The sequence below is a fragment of the Pelodiscus sinensis genome, chromosome 1 (assembly GCF_052426305.1).
Source record: "Pelodiscus sinensis isolate ZL-2025 chromosome 1, ASM5242630v1, whole genome shotgun sequence".
Classification (NCBI taxonomy): Eukaryota; Metazoa; Chordata; order Testudines; family Trionychidae; genus Pelodiscus; species Pelodiscus sinensis.
In genome coordinates, this window is record NC_143052.1 from 355,047,488 (window position 1) to 355,063,582 (window position 16,095).

The 16,095-nt window shown below is 46.4% G+C and overlaps 1 protein-coding gene across 1 annotated transcript; it reads left to right on the forward strand.

The window, feature by feature from the left end:
- The first annotated feature begins 9,190 nt into the window (after positions 1-9,190).
- Positions 9,191-10,189, forward strand: LOC102445737 (olfactory receptor 52R1-like). Its single transcript, XM_006126317.4, has one exon. The coding sequence runs from the start codon at positions 9,191-9,193 to the stop codon at positions 10,187-10,189; it is 999 nt and encodes a 332-aa protein (XP_006126379.2).
- The last annotated feature ends 5,906 nt before the right edge of the window (positions 10,190-16,095 follow it).

Consider the following 16,095-nt stretch of genomic DNA (forward strand, 5'->3'; position numbering starts at 1 on the left):
GTCAGATGGGGACCACACAAGTGAGAAGCAAAAAAACAACCCCTCCAGAAACCTCCGACCCTCACTGATGTGTGTCCCCAACGGTGCTCCAGCATCACATGGGGGTGGGGGATGGGAGGGTAGGGAGGGCTGAGGTTCAAGGTTTCAGGCCAGGTTAACGCTTCCGGAGTTCCAGGGTTAGTGGATTTTGTACCCCTCTGGCTCTGGGATGGGGCCAAAAATGAGGGGTTCAGTGTGTGGGACAGAGCTGCCAGTGGGTGGGATATGGATGGAGTGCAGGATCTGTGTGGAAGGTGGGGAGCAGGAGCAAACTAGGAGTAGGTGCCTGTCAAGGTGGGGTGGGGCTGGAGCAGGGTGCTGGTGGGTGCCTGGCCAGGCAGAAGGAGGCAGGGTGCTGGTGGGTGCCTGACAAATGGGGAGGGCCAGGGTGCTGGGGGGTGACTGACAAAGGGGGAGGGGCAGGGTGCTGGTGGGTGCCTGGCCAGGCAGAAGGAGGCAGGGTGCTGGTGGGTGCCTGACAAAGGGGGAGGGCCAGGGTGCTGAGGGATGTCTGACAAAGGGGGAGGGGCAGTGTGCTGGGGGGGTGACTGACAAAGGGGGAGGGGCAGGGTGCTGGGGGGTGTCTGGCCAGGGTTTGGATTGTGACCCTGTGCAGGGCAATGCAGTTCAGTGTCTGTGTGGGGTTTGGGCTCAGGAGGGGGCAGAGAGTTTGGATTATGTGGGGGAGGGAAGGCACGGGAGAGGGTTGGGGTGCCAGAGGCAGGCTCTGGTGGGGACACTGAGCCATGGTAACTGCAGCTCAGCACATTTCTCCAGCAGGAGCCTGCCCTGCCCATTAGCTGCCTGCCCGTATTCTCGGTGACTAACAACCAGAGGGGAGGGGGATTGGTGGATCCTGTGCAGCCTGTTCTTGAAAGAGGCAACTCCCATTGGCCAGAATCAGCCAATGGGATTTTGCTGGGGGTGGGAGCAGCCATGAGGCACTGTTCCCACCCCCGCCCCCTCCCCCCTCCGTCCCAGCTCACAGCACATGGAAACAAAGGGCCCAGCAGTGGAGCGCAGGGGAGGGTCAAGCAGGGAGTTACCTGGGGGGCTCCCTGCTGCCTCCATAGACCTGATCTAGCGAGGGCAGGGTGTTGTGCCCCAGCTGCTGTCGGCAAAGGGGGGTGGGCTTGAGTTGCAAAAGAGCCACAACTGGCTCCCTCCATAGGTTGCTGACCCTTGGACTGGAGTAAGATTGTTCTGCTTTGCAATCGTAGGCCGGGGTCCTCGAGGGAGCAGGCTGGAACCTCTCTATTGCTGGTCCATGAGGGTGTGTCCACACTACAGCGAGGGTCGAAGCTGCTGCTGTCAATCTTCCAGAGCTCGAATTGGCGGGTCTAGTTAACACAGCTAATTCATACTGAGGGGGGCGCTCTGCTTGATCCGGTCGTCCTGCTCCCACGAGGAGTAAAGGACGTCGAAGGAAGAGTGTTCTCCCTTTCTACATCCTGCAGTGGGGTCAGTGCCAAAAGTCGAGTTAACGGACTTCAGCGTCAGCTACACAATTAATGTAGCTGAAGTTGTGTATCATAGTTGGACTGTCCCATAGTATAGATGTACCCGGAGCTTTCAAAGCATTCATTGAACTGCACCTGTTGTGTCCCTGCCTGTGAATGGCTGTGTAAGTGCACAACCCAGACAGGACTGTAGCTTGTCACAGCCTCACAGTGTGAGAGGGAGCCAGGTGGGTATCCCAGAGGACTCAGCAATAATCCGCTTACAGATTGCATCTGGAGACGTCCTCCACACTCACCCAGTTAAAGTTCCCAGCTACACCATGAGTCATTTCATGTACTTCACATGCATCTGACGAAATGGGTCTTTGCCCACGAAAGCTTATGCTCCAATATATCTGTTAGTCTATAATGTGCCACAGGAATCCTTGTCGCTTCATGTACTCTGTTACTTCTGAAGAGACCGTGGTTACAGTAAGGAAGCCAGGACTCTGGGATGCTGTCTGCCATTCTTGCTATGACCTTGGCCAAGTCATGTGTCTCTGTGCCTCAATTTACCTATCTGTATACTAAGGATATGATCTTGGTCAATTTCATTGGTTTGGTGTTTTGAAGATCCTTCAGCGAAAGGTGCTGCACAGGATGATGTTAAATTTCTGATGAGAACTACTGATCTCTGATCCCTTAGCAACAGCCTGTATATCTGCAGAAAGTGCTTTGACTCCCCTCTGGGATCTTGTTTGGATTTTTTTTTATTAATCAACTATAATTGTTAAATACCCACAAATGGACAGAACAGCCAATTCCTGCCTGACTCAGCCCAAAGCCCAAGAGTTCCCCTCTCCCTTTGGGCAAGGTCCTTAATTAGTGTTTACTTCTAAGGGTGGATAAGGAGCATAGAAACACAGACCTCTTGTGCGGAGCATGTTTACATTCAAGTGCCTCTTCTGCTAGAGGCTGAGCCAACCCCACTGGGACTGCCCAGAGCTGGGTTATAACCAGTGCTCACCCCTGTGTCAGCTCTCAGTGTGGGCTGCTGCTTCAGAAGCTGGGCTGAGAAAAGCTGCCTGAGGGGGGATTCCAAGGGAAGACGCTTCAGTCACCAAATTCACAGGTACCATCTCTTGCTGCTTGAGAAACCTAGCGCAGTGTGGGAATGGTGGGAGACAGAATCGGTCCATGGTCCCTTCCCATCTGCACGGCCATTAAACGCCCCAGGGCCCTGGCCACCGGTGATGAGTTTGTTCTCCTATCATTGGCCGCAATGTCCTTTTATTCCGTATTCCCCCAGCTGATGGCCTCCAGCTCTGAGGCAGCAGCATTTCAGTGGCCCAGTGGGTCATTCAGAATGAAAGGGGCCGGGAGGTGTCCAGTAGAAGGCCAAACGCTGAGGCAATGTCCTGTCATTTGCTCCAGCCCCACTGAGGCAAAACTCCCCAGAATGAAAAGCAAAGAGGCGAGGAGCCAGCTGTGTGCCAATGCAGAGAGATTGTGGCTGCCTCTTCTGGCAAATAGCAGGGTTCTGGCTGTTACTGAGAGCGGATGGGCTGTGATCTCACTTTTGTCTGCTGGGAAGTATGGCGGGGCGTGGGCTTTGAACTCAAGTAATTCCAAGAATTGGTCGGTACAGATAAGATATCTCTGAAGGCTTCATTCCAGAGGTCAGCTGAACTCCTAGGCCTGAAATTTTCCAAAAACAACTCAACAGGAAGCACACACCCAGCATGGGAAATTTCAGTATAAATGGTTAAAATTTGGCAAACTTACAGACAAATAAAAATGTGGTCTCCTAATGGAAGATGTCAGAAAATATTCACACAAGATCTTTCTTTATCAATAGATTAATAGAGTTTAAGACATAAAGTGATCATTGTACCAGCCTATCTGGATTCCTACACAGCACAGGCCATTATAAGTCATCTAGTTTCCCTGTGTTGAGCCCTGTGTGTGACTAAGGCCTTTTCTACACTTGGAGGCTGTGTCTAGACTGGCTAGTTTTTCCAGAAAATCAGCCGCTTTTCCGGAAAGACTTGCCAGCTGTCTACACTGGCTGTTTGAATTTCTGCAAAAGCACAGACTTCCTACTGTAAGAAATCAGTGCTTCTTGAAGAAATACTATTCTGCTCCCGTTCAGGCAAAAGTCCCTTTTGCGCAAAGCTATTGAGCAAAAGGGCCAGTGTAGACAGCTGAGATTTGTTTTGCGCAAAAAAGCCCCAATCGCGAAAATGGCGATCGGGGCTTTTTTGAGGAAAAGCACGTCTAGATTGGCACGAATGCTTTTCCGCAAAAAGTGCTTTTGCGGAAAAGCATCCGTGCCAATCTAGACGCTCTGTTCCGCAAATGCTTTTAACAGAAAACGTTTCCATTAAAAGCATTTCTGGAAAATCATGCGAATCTAGACGCAGCCGGATTGTATATCATGCCTTAACAGGAGTATTGTGAGCAAGACACAAGAAGTCATTCTTCTGCTCTACTCTGCACTGGTTAGGCCTCAGTTCTAGTATTGTGTCCAGTTCTGAGCACCACATTTAGGGGAAAGATGTGGAGAAATTGGAGAGGGTCCAGAGAAGAGCAATAAAAATGATTAAAAGTCTAGAAAACATGAGCATTAGACCAGGAAGGTTGGCTGAAGGTACACAACTTCAGCTATGAAGAATATGTAGCTGGAGTTGGCTTAACTTAAGCTGAGCTTGGCACCATGCACACAGTGGGAAGTTAACAGGAGCAAGAACTCCCATCAACTTCCCATTTTCCTTGTGACTGTGAGTACAGGCACTGGCTGGAGCTGCCCTCAGCATTTGGAGTATGTGTCTATAATATATCTATTCAGCTGAACGCCAGAATGTCGACCTCTGGTGTGACGAGTGATGACATGTACTAAGTTTGACTATAAATGTTCTCTCGGCCTCTCCTTCATTCCTAATGGATTGGAAGTGACTTCATCAGGGCACACCAGGCTGCTTCTTTCCAAATGACTCAATGACTTCTTTGTTTCGGTCTTCACCGAGAAGTCTGGAGGTGTGCCTAACGTAGTGAATGTAAGCAGAGAGAGGGTAAGTTTAGAAGATAGGATACACAGAGAACAAGTTAAAAATCACTTAGGAAAGTTAGATGTCAGCAAGTCACCAGGTCCTGATGAAATGCATCCCAGGATACTCAAGGAGCTGATAGAGGAGGTATCTGAGCCTTTAGCTATGATCTTTGAAAAATCATGGCAGACAGGGGAGATTCCAGAAGACTGGAAAAGGGCAAATATTGTGCCCATCTATAAAAAGGGGAATAAGAACAACCCAGGAAACTACAGACCTGTCCCAGGGAAGATAATGGAGCAGGTAATTAAGGAAATCCTATGCAAACACTTGGAAGGTAATAAAGTGATAGGGAATAGCCAGCATGGGTTTGTGAAGAACAAGTCATGCCAAACTAATCTGATAGCTTTCTTTGATAGGATAACGAGCCTTGTGGATAAGGGAGAAGCGGTGGATGTCATATACCTAGACTTTAGTAAGGCATTTGATACGGTCTCGCATGATATTCTTATTGATAAACTAGGCAAATATAACTTAGATAGGGCCACGAAAAGGTGGGTGCATAATTGGCTGGATAACCGTAGTCAGAGAGTTGTTGTTAACAGTGCTAAATCCTGCTGGAAAGGGATAACAAGTGGAGTTCCGCAAGGGTCTGTTTTGGGACCTGTACTGTTCAATATCTTCATCAATGATGTAGATATTGGGATAGAGAGTACGCTTATTAAGTTTGCAGATGATACCAAACTGGGTGGGGTTGCAACTTCTTTGGAGGATAGGGACGTAATTCAAAATGACCATAGCAAGTTAGAGAAATGGTCAGAGGTAAACAGGATGAAGTTTAATAAAGAGAAATGCAAAGTGCTCCACTTAGGAAGGAACAATCAGTTCCATACATACAAGATGGCAAGCAACTGTCTAGGAAGGAGCATGGTGGAAAGGGATCTAGAGGTCATAGTGGACCACAAGTTGAATATGAGTCAACAGTTGATGCTGTTGCAAAAAAAGCAAATATGATTCTAGGTTGTATCAACAGGTGTGTTGTAAGCAAAACTCGTGAAGTCATTCTGCCGCTCTACTCTGCACTAGTTAGGCCTCAGCTGGAGTACTGTGTCCACTTCTGGGCGCCACATTTCAAGAAAGATGTGGAGAAATTGGAAAGGGTACAGAGAAGAGCGACAAGAATGACTAAAGGACTAGAGAACATGACCTATGAAGCCAGGCTTCATGAACTGGGCTTGTTTAGTTTGGAAAAAAGAAGATTAAGGGGGGACATGATAGCGGTTTTCAAATATCTAAAAGGGTGTCACAAGGAGGAAGGCGAAAATTTGTTCCTCTTGGTTTCTGAGGACAGGACAAGGAGTAATGGGCTTAAAGTGCAGCAGGGGAGGTTTAGATTGGACATTAGGAAAAAATTCCTAACTGTCAGGGTGGTCAAATATTGGAATAAATTGCCAAGGGAGGTGGTGGAATCTCCCTCTCTGGAGATATTTAAGAACAGGTTAGATAGACATCTGTCAGGGATGGTGTAGATGGAGCTTGGTCCTGCCTTGAGGGTGGGGGGCTGGACTCGATGACCTCTCGAGGTCCCTTCCAGTCCTATGATTCTATGATTCTATGAAATACAAAATAAATCTAGGTCTTGAAAGCATTTCACTTTCCTGCAACATTGAAGTTTCCTTTCTCCATCTGGAAATTGGCTTAAAATTTACTGGGTTTTTTTTTTATCTTAACATACTTAATCACCTTCTTTCTGTGATCCTTAGCCTTGGCAAACATGGAATTTTCAATGATGTCTTAAAAGTACCTTATCAACTGTCATATCTTCCCACTTGCATTGCTTGCTGTCTCCTAATCCGATTCTTAGCCAAAGTTGTCCACTTTCTTTACTGTGTTTAGTAAATGCTTAATAACGTCACCTTAAATGACTTTATAAAGAGAAGAGTGAGGGGGGATTTGATAGCAGCCTTCAACATCCTGAAGGGAGGTTCCAAAGAGGCTGGAGAGAGGCTGTTCTCCAGCGTGGCAGATGCAGAACAAGGAGCAATGGGCTCAAGTTACAGTGGGGAAGGTCTAAGTTGGATATTGGGAAAAACTATTTCCCTAGGTGAGTGGGGAAGCGCTGGGATGGGTTCCCTAGGGTGGTGGTGGAATCTCCATCCCTAGAGGTTTTTAAGTCCTGGCTTGACAAAGCCCTGGCTGGGATGATTGAGTTGGGGTTGGTCTTGGTTTGGGCAGAGAGCTGGACTCAGTGACTCCCGCCCTGGGATTCTATCATTCTATCATTCTAAACAGTTCTGAATTTTCATTCAGATTTTTTCTGTCTCACATTTTCCTCCCAGTCATTTTTTTTTGTCTGATCACTTCCTCAGCTGGGAGCAATAAGCCTTTGGAAGCATTGGGCGTCTTCAGTTTTTTGTGGTTAGAAACTCTTCTCTTTTGTCCATTTGCAGGGAGTCAGTTCCGTTCTTTATTTTCCTCTCCTCTGTCATATGCCCCCGTTTTTATCAGTTCTTTAAACTACACGTTCTAAACATTCACAGGTTTTTCAGTCTGCCCTCACATGGCAGCCTCCCCGATTCTCACAGCTTTTTCTTAGAGATCCGCTTTCCATCGGCTATAACCTTGATATTGACTCGGTGAACGAAACGGAGCACATGACCAGAGAAGGTTATTCTCCATCCCATTCTTTAGGAATCTCAAGGTTACCTCTTTTTTTTTTCACCATGTGATGGGTAGGAGTGATGTCCTTTTCCAAACATCCCAGCATTCAGTAATGAAAGGATTAAAGCCAGGTATCCAGGAAGTGTTGGTAGGGAGCCAGGAGAACCCACGGTAAGAAAATGTTGAGATATGAAATGAAAGGGAATCTGTGTGCTTTATTATTGGGGGATCGGTTTAAACTTGGAGTTGGAGGGGAGCAAACATGACTTGAATCAGGTAAGAATATTCATGCCAAGAAATGGACTAGACCTTGAAGATATGGGTCTGTAAGTGATAGGGAATGTTTAGTTAGACACAATCAGGTTATTTTCTTTGTTTAGTTGTTTGGTTAAACTTTTCTATGTTGAATCCAAGTACCTCCTCCCCCATACTTAAAGGGTCATTTTGGAGAGTTCTCTGAACACATCCACTTGGGGTGCAGCAGCAGTCAAACAAACAAACCGAATGTTAGGAACCATTAAAACGGGGATAGAGAATAAGACAGAGAACATCTATATAAAAGCATGGTACACCCACTTTTTGAATACTGCATACAAATGTGGTCACCTCATCTCAAAAAAGATATACTGGTTCAGAAAAGGGCAACTAAAATAATTAGGAGTTTGGAACGGGTCCCATATGAAGAAAGATTAAAAAGACTGGAACTTTTCAGCTTAGAAAAAAGGAGACAAAGGGGGGATATGATAGTGTCCATAAAATCATGACTGGTGTGGAAAAAGTCAACAAGGAAAAGTTATTTACTTATTACAACAAGAACTTGGGTTCACCAAATAAAAGTAATACTCAAAAGATTTAAAACAAACAAAAGGAAGTTCTTCATTACGCAGCACACAGTTAACCTGTGGAACTCCTTGCCAGAGGATGTTGTGAAGACAAGAACTATAACAAGGTTCAAAAAAGAGAGATAAATTCATGGAAATTAGCTTCATCAATGGCTATTAGCCAGGATGGGTAGAGATGGCATCCCTAGTCTCTGTTTGTCAGAGGCTGGGAATGGGTGACAGGGGAGAGATCATTTGATGATTATCTGTTTTGTTCACTCCCTCTGGGGTACCTGGCATTAGCCACTGTCAGAAGACCCAGTATGGCTGTTATATTCTTATGTATTTAAAAGCTGAATCCCAGGGAAGCAATACTCTGTGCTTTAATCTGCTTTTATCAGCTGCTCTATAACACCGAGCAAGCAAGTATGCTTCACCAAGTATGTCTTTTTGTTTTGTTAATAAAATCACCTTTTTAAAAACTATGGCTCCGTCTACACTACAAGCCTCTTCCGTAAGAGGAAATGCAAATGGAGCGCTCACCAACCGACTTCACCAACCCCTCCACCTTCATCCTACTGGGTGTTCCTGGCCTTTTTATCAGCAAAACTTCTTCTGCAAAAAGAACTGGAAGAAGATATGCGTAAGAGGTTTTTACAAAAAATTTTAGGAATAAGGGGTCTTGTGAAAGAGGGTGTTTATCCAACAAATGGCGCCATCTATACAGGGCTTTTTATCAGCAAAACCTCTTTTGCAAAAAGTACTGGAAGAAGATATGCAAATACGAGTGTGCCATTTGCATATCCTCTTCCTCAAAAAATCTGCAGTGTAGACATATCCGCAGGGATAAGCAGGGAAAACCAGGATCCACACTCACATTTCCAATTGGTCCCTACTGAGGTTTCCCACACCATGATATGAAGGAATTACTGGCACATCGAGCACCGTCAAACATGAGATTGGCATTTTAGGGTCCATTGTTCATAATTCTTTTTTCTCAAAATAATAATGAGGACTTTTTTTCTGTATGTGAAGAGCTACTGGTCTCTTACACCCTTGAGAACAGCCTCCAGTAGTGCATGTTGGGTCTCATACTAATGTTCTCTCTCCATCTAGGTGTTTATACCTTGGCCATCACCCTACACCCCGGGCACATACAGGACATCAGGAGAATGTAAGGTACATGCAGAAGAAATCCTACTGCTTTAGAGCTGGACACCTTCTCTCCTGCTCCATGTCAGATTCCAACACAACCGACTTCACCAACCCCTCCATCTTCATCCTTCTGGGCGTACCTGGCTTGGAGGCCGCCCATCTCTGGATCTCCATCCCCTTCTGCACCATGTACATTGTAGCCATCTTGGGGAACTTCACCATCCTCTTCATTGTGAAGATGGAGCCGAGCCTCCATGTGCCCATGTACTATTTCCTCTGCATGCTGGCCGTCACCGACCTGGTCCTGACAACAACAACAATTCCCAAAATGCTGAGCATCTTCTGGTTCAATTGCAGAGAAATCGATTTCAGTGCCTGCCTCACCCAGCTGTACTTCATTCAGTGTTTCTCGGTGATGGAATCAGGGATCTTCGTGGCCATGGCGTTGGATCGCTACGTGGCCATCTGCCTTCCCCTGAGACATTCCACCATCCTCTCAAATCCTGTGATGGGCAAGATCAGCCTGGCTGTGGTGCTGCGCGGCAGCCTGCTCATAGTGCCCTATCCCTTCCTGGCAAGGCGCTGGCCGTATTGCAGAACCAACATGATCCCCCACACGTACTGCGAGCACATCGCCGTGGTGAAGCTGGCCTGCGCCGACATCCGCATCAGTAGTTACTACGCCCTCTTTGTGGCCTTCTTGGTGATTGGTGTGGATGTGTTCCTCATCACCCTGTCCTATATTCAGATCCTCAGGGCCATCTTCATCCTCCCCACCAAGGACGCCCGGCTCAAAACCTTTGGGACCTGTGGCTCCCACCTCTGTGTCATCTTAGCCTTTTACATCCCCGCTCTCTTCTCCTTCCTCACACAGCGTTTTGGCCAGAATGTGCCCCTCCATTTCCACATTCTCTTTGCCAATGTGTATCTCCTGGTGCCTCCCATGCTGAACCCCGTCATCTATGGGGTGAGAACCAGGCAGATCCGAGACAGGCTGCTCCGTCCCCTTACTCATCAAGGGACCTGAAGTTTTTTGTTCTGGTGCTCTGGCTCTGAGACTGAGCTACAATCTTAAGGCTGCCACCTTTTGCTTTGCTTTTAAGGGGACTCTCCCCCCCTTCCCTGCCACCCTTTGCTCACCTCTTCTACCAAGTCCCTCCCCTGGTGCTCAGTACAATCCTCCCTTCTTCCTGTCTCTTGCTGCCTGCTTTTAACCTCCCTACCCACATCAAACTTAGGGGTACTATTTCTGGGTTTGCTGCTATGTGGGACAATTTTAACCATGATTCTAGGGCCTACTTCGCACTCTTTTTTTAAATCAATGAACTTAGCAGTTAGGTATCAGGAGCACTGCATCTAATTCCTATACGTTGTGTGGTTCGATTTATTTTAGATCCATGGGACACTCCAGTGTTGTGCTTAAAAGAAGCACTCGGGATCTTTTTCAGGGGGATAAGGCAACAGGCCACATGTATTGAACATACATAGACCAATCAACACTTTATCATATGCACATGATATGCACACAAACACACACAGACACACACACACACACAAGCACACTCCGTCTTGTTGTTACTAATAGCTGCTCCCCCTAACTTCACTGGCCAGGTGAGTTAGATGAGGGAAGGGTGGAGCCAGGTTTCTGCCGATCCGGATCAATGCTCCCATGTTGACAAGATGAAAAACCCGGGGTCCCTCTGCAAGATGCCTCTGATTTATCCCTCTCATGCAGCCAATTAGTCATCACCTTGCTTAAAGCCGCTTCAAATAGTTCTTCCAAGGCAGGCACTGGCTGCTGGAGTCCCAAGGCCGTCTGTGTGTCCAGTCTTCTTAATGAGCTCACTTCACAGGTATTGTCTCGAATCTGGCTCCCTGACCCTCTCCACCCTTTCAACAGCTGCTGGAGGTGCTCCCCTTTCATTCTCCATTCACACCTCATTCATTTCAACAGGGAATCAAGGAAAGGGGAGAGATCCCTTCTATTCCTAACAAAAGACAATTTTCTTTACCTTAACTATTCCTATGACCTATAGCATAAAGAGCTTGACACAAAGTTTCTATGGAAAAGACTGAATACAAGATTTCTCGTAATACAAGGAGGGTGTGTCTAGACTGGCAAGATTTTGCACAAAAGCAGTGCTTTTGCGCAAAAACTTGCCAGCTGTCTACACTAGCCGCTTGCATTTGCGCAAGAACACTGACTTTGTAATGTACAAAATCAGTGCTTCTTGCACAAATACTTTCACGCTCCCGCTCGGGAAAAAGCCCTCTTGCGCAAGAATACTTGCACAAGAGGGCCAGTGTAGACAGGGAAGAACTGTTTTGCGCCAAAAAGCCCCGATGGCTAAAATGGCGATCGGGGCTTTCTTGCACAAAATCGCATTTAGACTAGCCACGGATGCTCTTGCGCAAAAGCACTTTTTGCGCAAAAGCATCCATGCCAATCTAGACGCGCTTTTGCGGAAATACTTTTAACAGAAAAACTTTTCTGTTAAAAGTATTTCCGCAAAATCATGCCAGTCTAGATGCAGCCGGATTGTATAAGAAAGCATAACATAAAGATATATCTAAAAGAACAAGATATGTAGATATAAAATCTCTTAAGACAAAGTTATATGATAATGATACATGGTTATATGGACATGTTACAGAGATTTATCCACACCAGGGCTACTTAACCACCTTCTAATTCATTGCAAGCTTTAAGCAGTTAATACAGATGTTTAAGTTTTACAACCCTTAAAAACAATTACTATACCATTTAATCCTTAAATACCTATACATTCTAAAGCAATTAATACAGTGCAAAGCAATGCAAAAGCAATTACTAAAAGATCTACTATATACAATAATAAAGCCTGATTCACTTACACTTCACCTGTATGCTACCTACTGTACCAGGCAGGAGGTTGTGGTTCCTTTTCTTCCCACGCAATGGAACGCCATGTACTGAGTCGCCTATTTACTTCTAGTTACATTGAGCAAGACGTGTGGGTTAATTCTGTCCATTCTCTTGTGGGAGAACAATTAATTAACTCCAATTGTGTCGAAGGGGGGACTGAGCAGGAAATCAAAACTCTCTAAAAGAAAACTGGTTAAAAGTTTTCCAGGCCTCTCTCCCTGTAACAGAGAGAAATCATCTTAACTCTAATCAAGACCCTTACAATGCCTCCTATCTCAACTTCATGGAGACTCCTAGTCTGTCACAAATTGTCATGTAAACTCTTATCTTTGTCACAGTTTGCCTTGTAGGCTCCTCACTCAGGTTCTCATGTGCCTTTGTACTGTAAACTTACTTCTAGCATACTCAGAGTACTTCTGCTGAGTCTTTGATATGTTAAAGAAAACAATCACAAACTAAACTGTCTGAACATACTGTATAAACGATCCCTGAACCTGTCTCTCAGGGCTGCTGCTGCTCTCACTCAGGTAGCGGTCAGCCTGCATGCATGCATAATAAAGTTTTCCTTCTAGATTTCTCTCCTGCCTCACTGCTTTGACCTCCAGCCTCGAACCCTTCTGGGGACTCTTTACCCCAGGGGAGCAAGATTTCCCCAACACTCTCCCATCGATTGTTCTTACTAAATCCAAATTATAGCAAAGTGAGACTTAGTCATTCTAATAATATTTACCAATTGATTACGTATTGTGTAGGATACGTAAAATGCCCAATGCCCTATTGGGGTACATCTTCCTAACCAGGATGTTACCTAAACTATGTGTGCAGTTGACAGTTTCATGGCTGCATCTGTACTTTTTGCTTATCAGAAACAAAAGCAACAGTATAAGGCCGCTTGTCCTGTGTTCTTGATGTGAACTTGCATCCCAGGCTTAATCTGCATTGTTATTCAAAACAATTCCTGACTCTCAGCCTGCCTGTGTGCTTTGGTGCACCAGACTTGTGACCGGCCAGAAATCCACGCTTTGATCACCATTTATTGCCAAGGCAAGGCAAGGTAATGCAGGCTCCCCTACACTATACAAATAGGCGGTGTCTAGACTGGCAAGTTTTTCCGGAAAATCATCTGATTTTGCGGAAAATCTTGCCAGCTGTCTACACTGGCCGCTTGAATTTCCACAAGAACACTGACGATCTCATGTAAGATCATCAGTGTTCTTGCGGAAATACTATGCTGCTCCCGTTCGGGCAAAAGTCTTTTCCCGAAAGACTTTTGCACAAAAGGGCCAGTGTAGACAGCACAGTAGTGTTTTCCGCAAAAAAGCCCCGATGGCGAAAATGGCAATCGGGGCTTTTTTGCGGAAAAGTGCGTCTAGATTGGCACGGACGCTTTTCCGCAAAAAGTGCTTTTCCGAAAATGCTTTTAACGGAAAACTTTTCCGTTAAAAACATTTCCGGAAAATTATGCCAGTGTAGACGTAGCAATAAAGTATTGACCCACTCAGCTCCACTATGAACATGTTCTGGCATGTTTTCATAAGTCACTTGTATATTCTGCCTCTGTTGCTATCTCCACACACAGAGAGACCCTGGAGAGACTCCTGGTTCCTATCTGAACTCGGAGGTGGGAGAAGGGGAGTGGAGTCTATTGGGGTGTGTCTAGACTACAGAGTTTTGTCGACAAAAGTGGACTTTTGTCGATAAAACTATACCTGCGTCTATACTACCGCTGAGTTCTGTCGACATAACGTCGACAGAACTCAGCAGTTTTGTCGACGCTGGTAAACCTCATTTTACGAGGCATAACACCTTCTGTCGACAGAGTTTCTGTCAACAGAAGGTGTTATTGCATGTACACTGTCCTTTGCGTCTACACTACCATGTCGACAAAGCAGCTTGCTTTGTCGACAGAACTGAATGTAGTGTAGACGCTCTTTGTCGACAGAAGTTTTGTCGACAGTATCTGTCGACAAAACTTCTGTCGACAAAAGCCTGTAGTCTAGACATACCCTTGGGTTACAGGAGATGGGCAGATACTTTTGGCCTCTGTATGAGAACATCAAAATGGCCATTCTGGGAAAGAGCAATGTCTCATTGTAATGTATTTGCTGGCTCAGTTCTCGAGCTACTTCCCCTGCCGGGCCTTGCTTGCCTGAACATTGGCCACTGAGGCTGTGTCTAGACTGTATCCCTTTTCTGTAAAAGGGATGCAAATTAGACACATCGGAATTGCAAATGAAGCGGGGATTTAAATCCCCCTCTCTTCATTTGCATAAACATGGCTGCCGCTTTTTTCCGGCTTGGAGCTTTGCCGGAAAAAAGCACCAGTCTGGACGGGGATCTTTTGGAAAATAAAGCCTTTTCCAAAAGATTTGTTATTCCTATTTTAAAGAGGAATAAGGGATCTTTCAGAAAAGGCTTTATTTTCCGAAAGATCCGTGTTCATGCAAATGAAGCGGGGGGGATTTAAATCCCCGCTTCATTTGCAATTGCAATGTGTCTAATCTGCATCCCTTTTACAGAAAAGGGATGCAGTCTAGACACAGCCTGAGGGTATCAAAACCCGATTGGTTGGGCGATAAGTAGAAACGAGAGGGAGTATAGGGGGACTTGGGCCTGCCCTCTCTCCGAGTCCCGACCCAGGGCCCTAAGGTCAAGGGGTAGATTTTCACCCCCTGGGCATGACTGACGGGGCATTGCTCTTAACGTGCCAGTCTGCGGGCTTACATCCCTAGCCGTGCCCTAAGTCTCTTCTTCTCCCTTCCCTCTCATCGGATCTTCCGTCCTTCTCCGGTTTCCCTCACGGCATCCTCAAACTACCATGTCCTTTCCTCTGTAGATCCTTCACCCCTAACTCTTCCTCCCTCCGGCTCCCTCTTTGCCCCGTTCGAACCGCCGTCCTTGCCCTCTGTCTCCTCTGTGCTCCCCCCTTCTGACCTTAGTGTGCCCATATTTACATCCGGGTCCTCTGTCCCGGCCCAATCCCACTCTGTCCCCGCTCGAGCTGAGCTGCCCTCTACCAGCTGGGGAAGCCTACGGTTGGCTGGCAACCCCTGTGGAGCTGGCTGTGCTGGTGCCTCCGCCAGTCTCGGCCTCCACCTCCCGGCGTTCTACAGCCTCCCGTGACTGGGTCAGGCTTGGGGAGCTCTGCAGCCCCTATCCCACCATGGTGCTTGGTGGCCTCCCACTCCCGCCGCTTGGCTGTGCTTCTCTGTCTGGGGGGGAGGGACCATGAATGTGGGGCCTTCCTGCCCCCTCACACCCATCTAGCCCAGCGTCCAATCTGCTGACAATGGCCAGTCTCGCGTACTTCCAAGTGTACGAATGGAATAATTGTCAAGTGATTCATTCCCTGTGCCACACTCCCAGCCTCTGGCAATTGGAGGCCAAGGATATCCAAGACATGGTGTTGGATTCCTTACTGCCCTAGGTAATACCTATTGGTGGACGTGTCCTCTATGGACATCTGTGGTTCTTACTGGAGACCTGTTATAATTTTGGTCTTCACCACATCCCCTCACAAAAATTCGAGAACCTGACCATGACAAAATACTTTTTGTTTAAAAGCATCTGCCCATTTATTTCATGGGATGACCGCTAGTTCTCCTGTTATGGCAATGAGAATAAGACATTTCCTTATTCCGGTTTTTCAAAACCGTGCATGAGTTTCTGTACCCCAGTGATGTTCTCACTGGAACTTATTTATTTATTTGGAATCTGAAAAGTTCCAGTGTTTCAATCTCTCCACCTACACAAGTTTTTCTCTTGCCACAATCATTTCTGCTGCCCTTCTCTGTACTTTTTCCAAATCCAAAATATAGTTTTTGGGATGGGGTGATCAAATTTGCACATAGTATTCGGTAGATTGGCATACCATGAATTTTTGTATGGCGCTGCTATGATATTTTCTGTCTTATCACCTGTCCTTTTTCTAATAATTCCCCATATTCTGTTAGTGGTTGTGATTTCCTCTGTATATTGAGCAGATCTTCTCAAAGAATTATCCACAATGACTCCAAGATCTCTTTTTT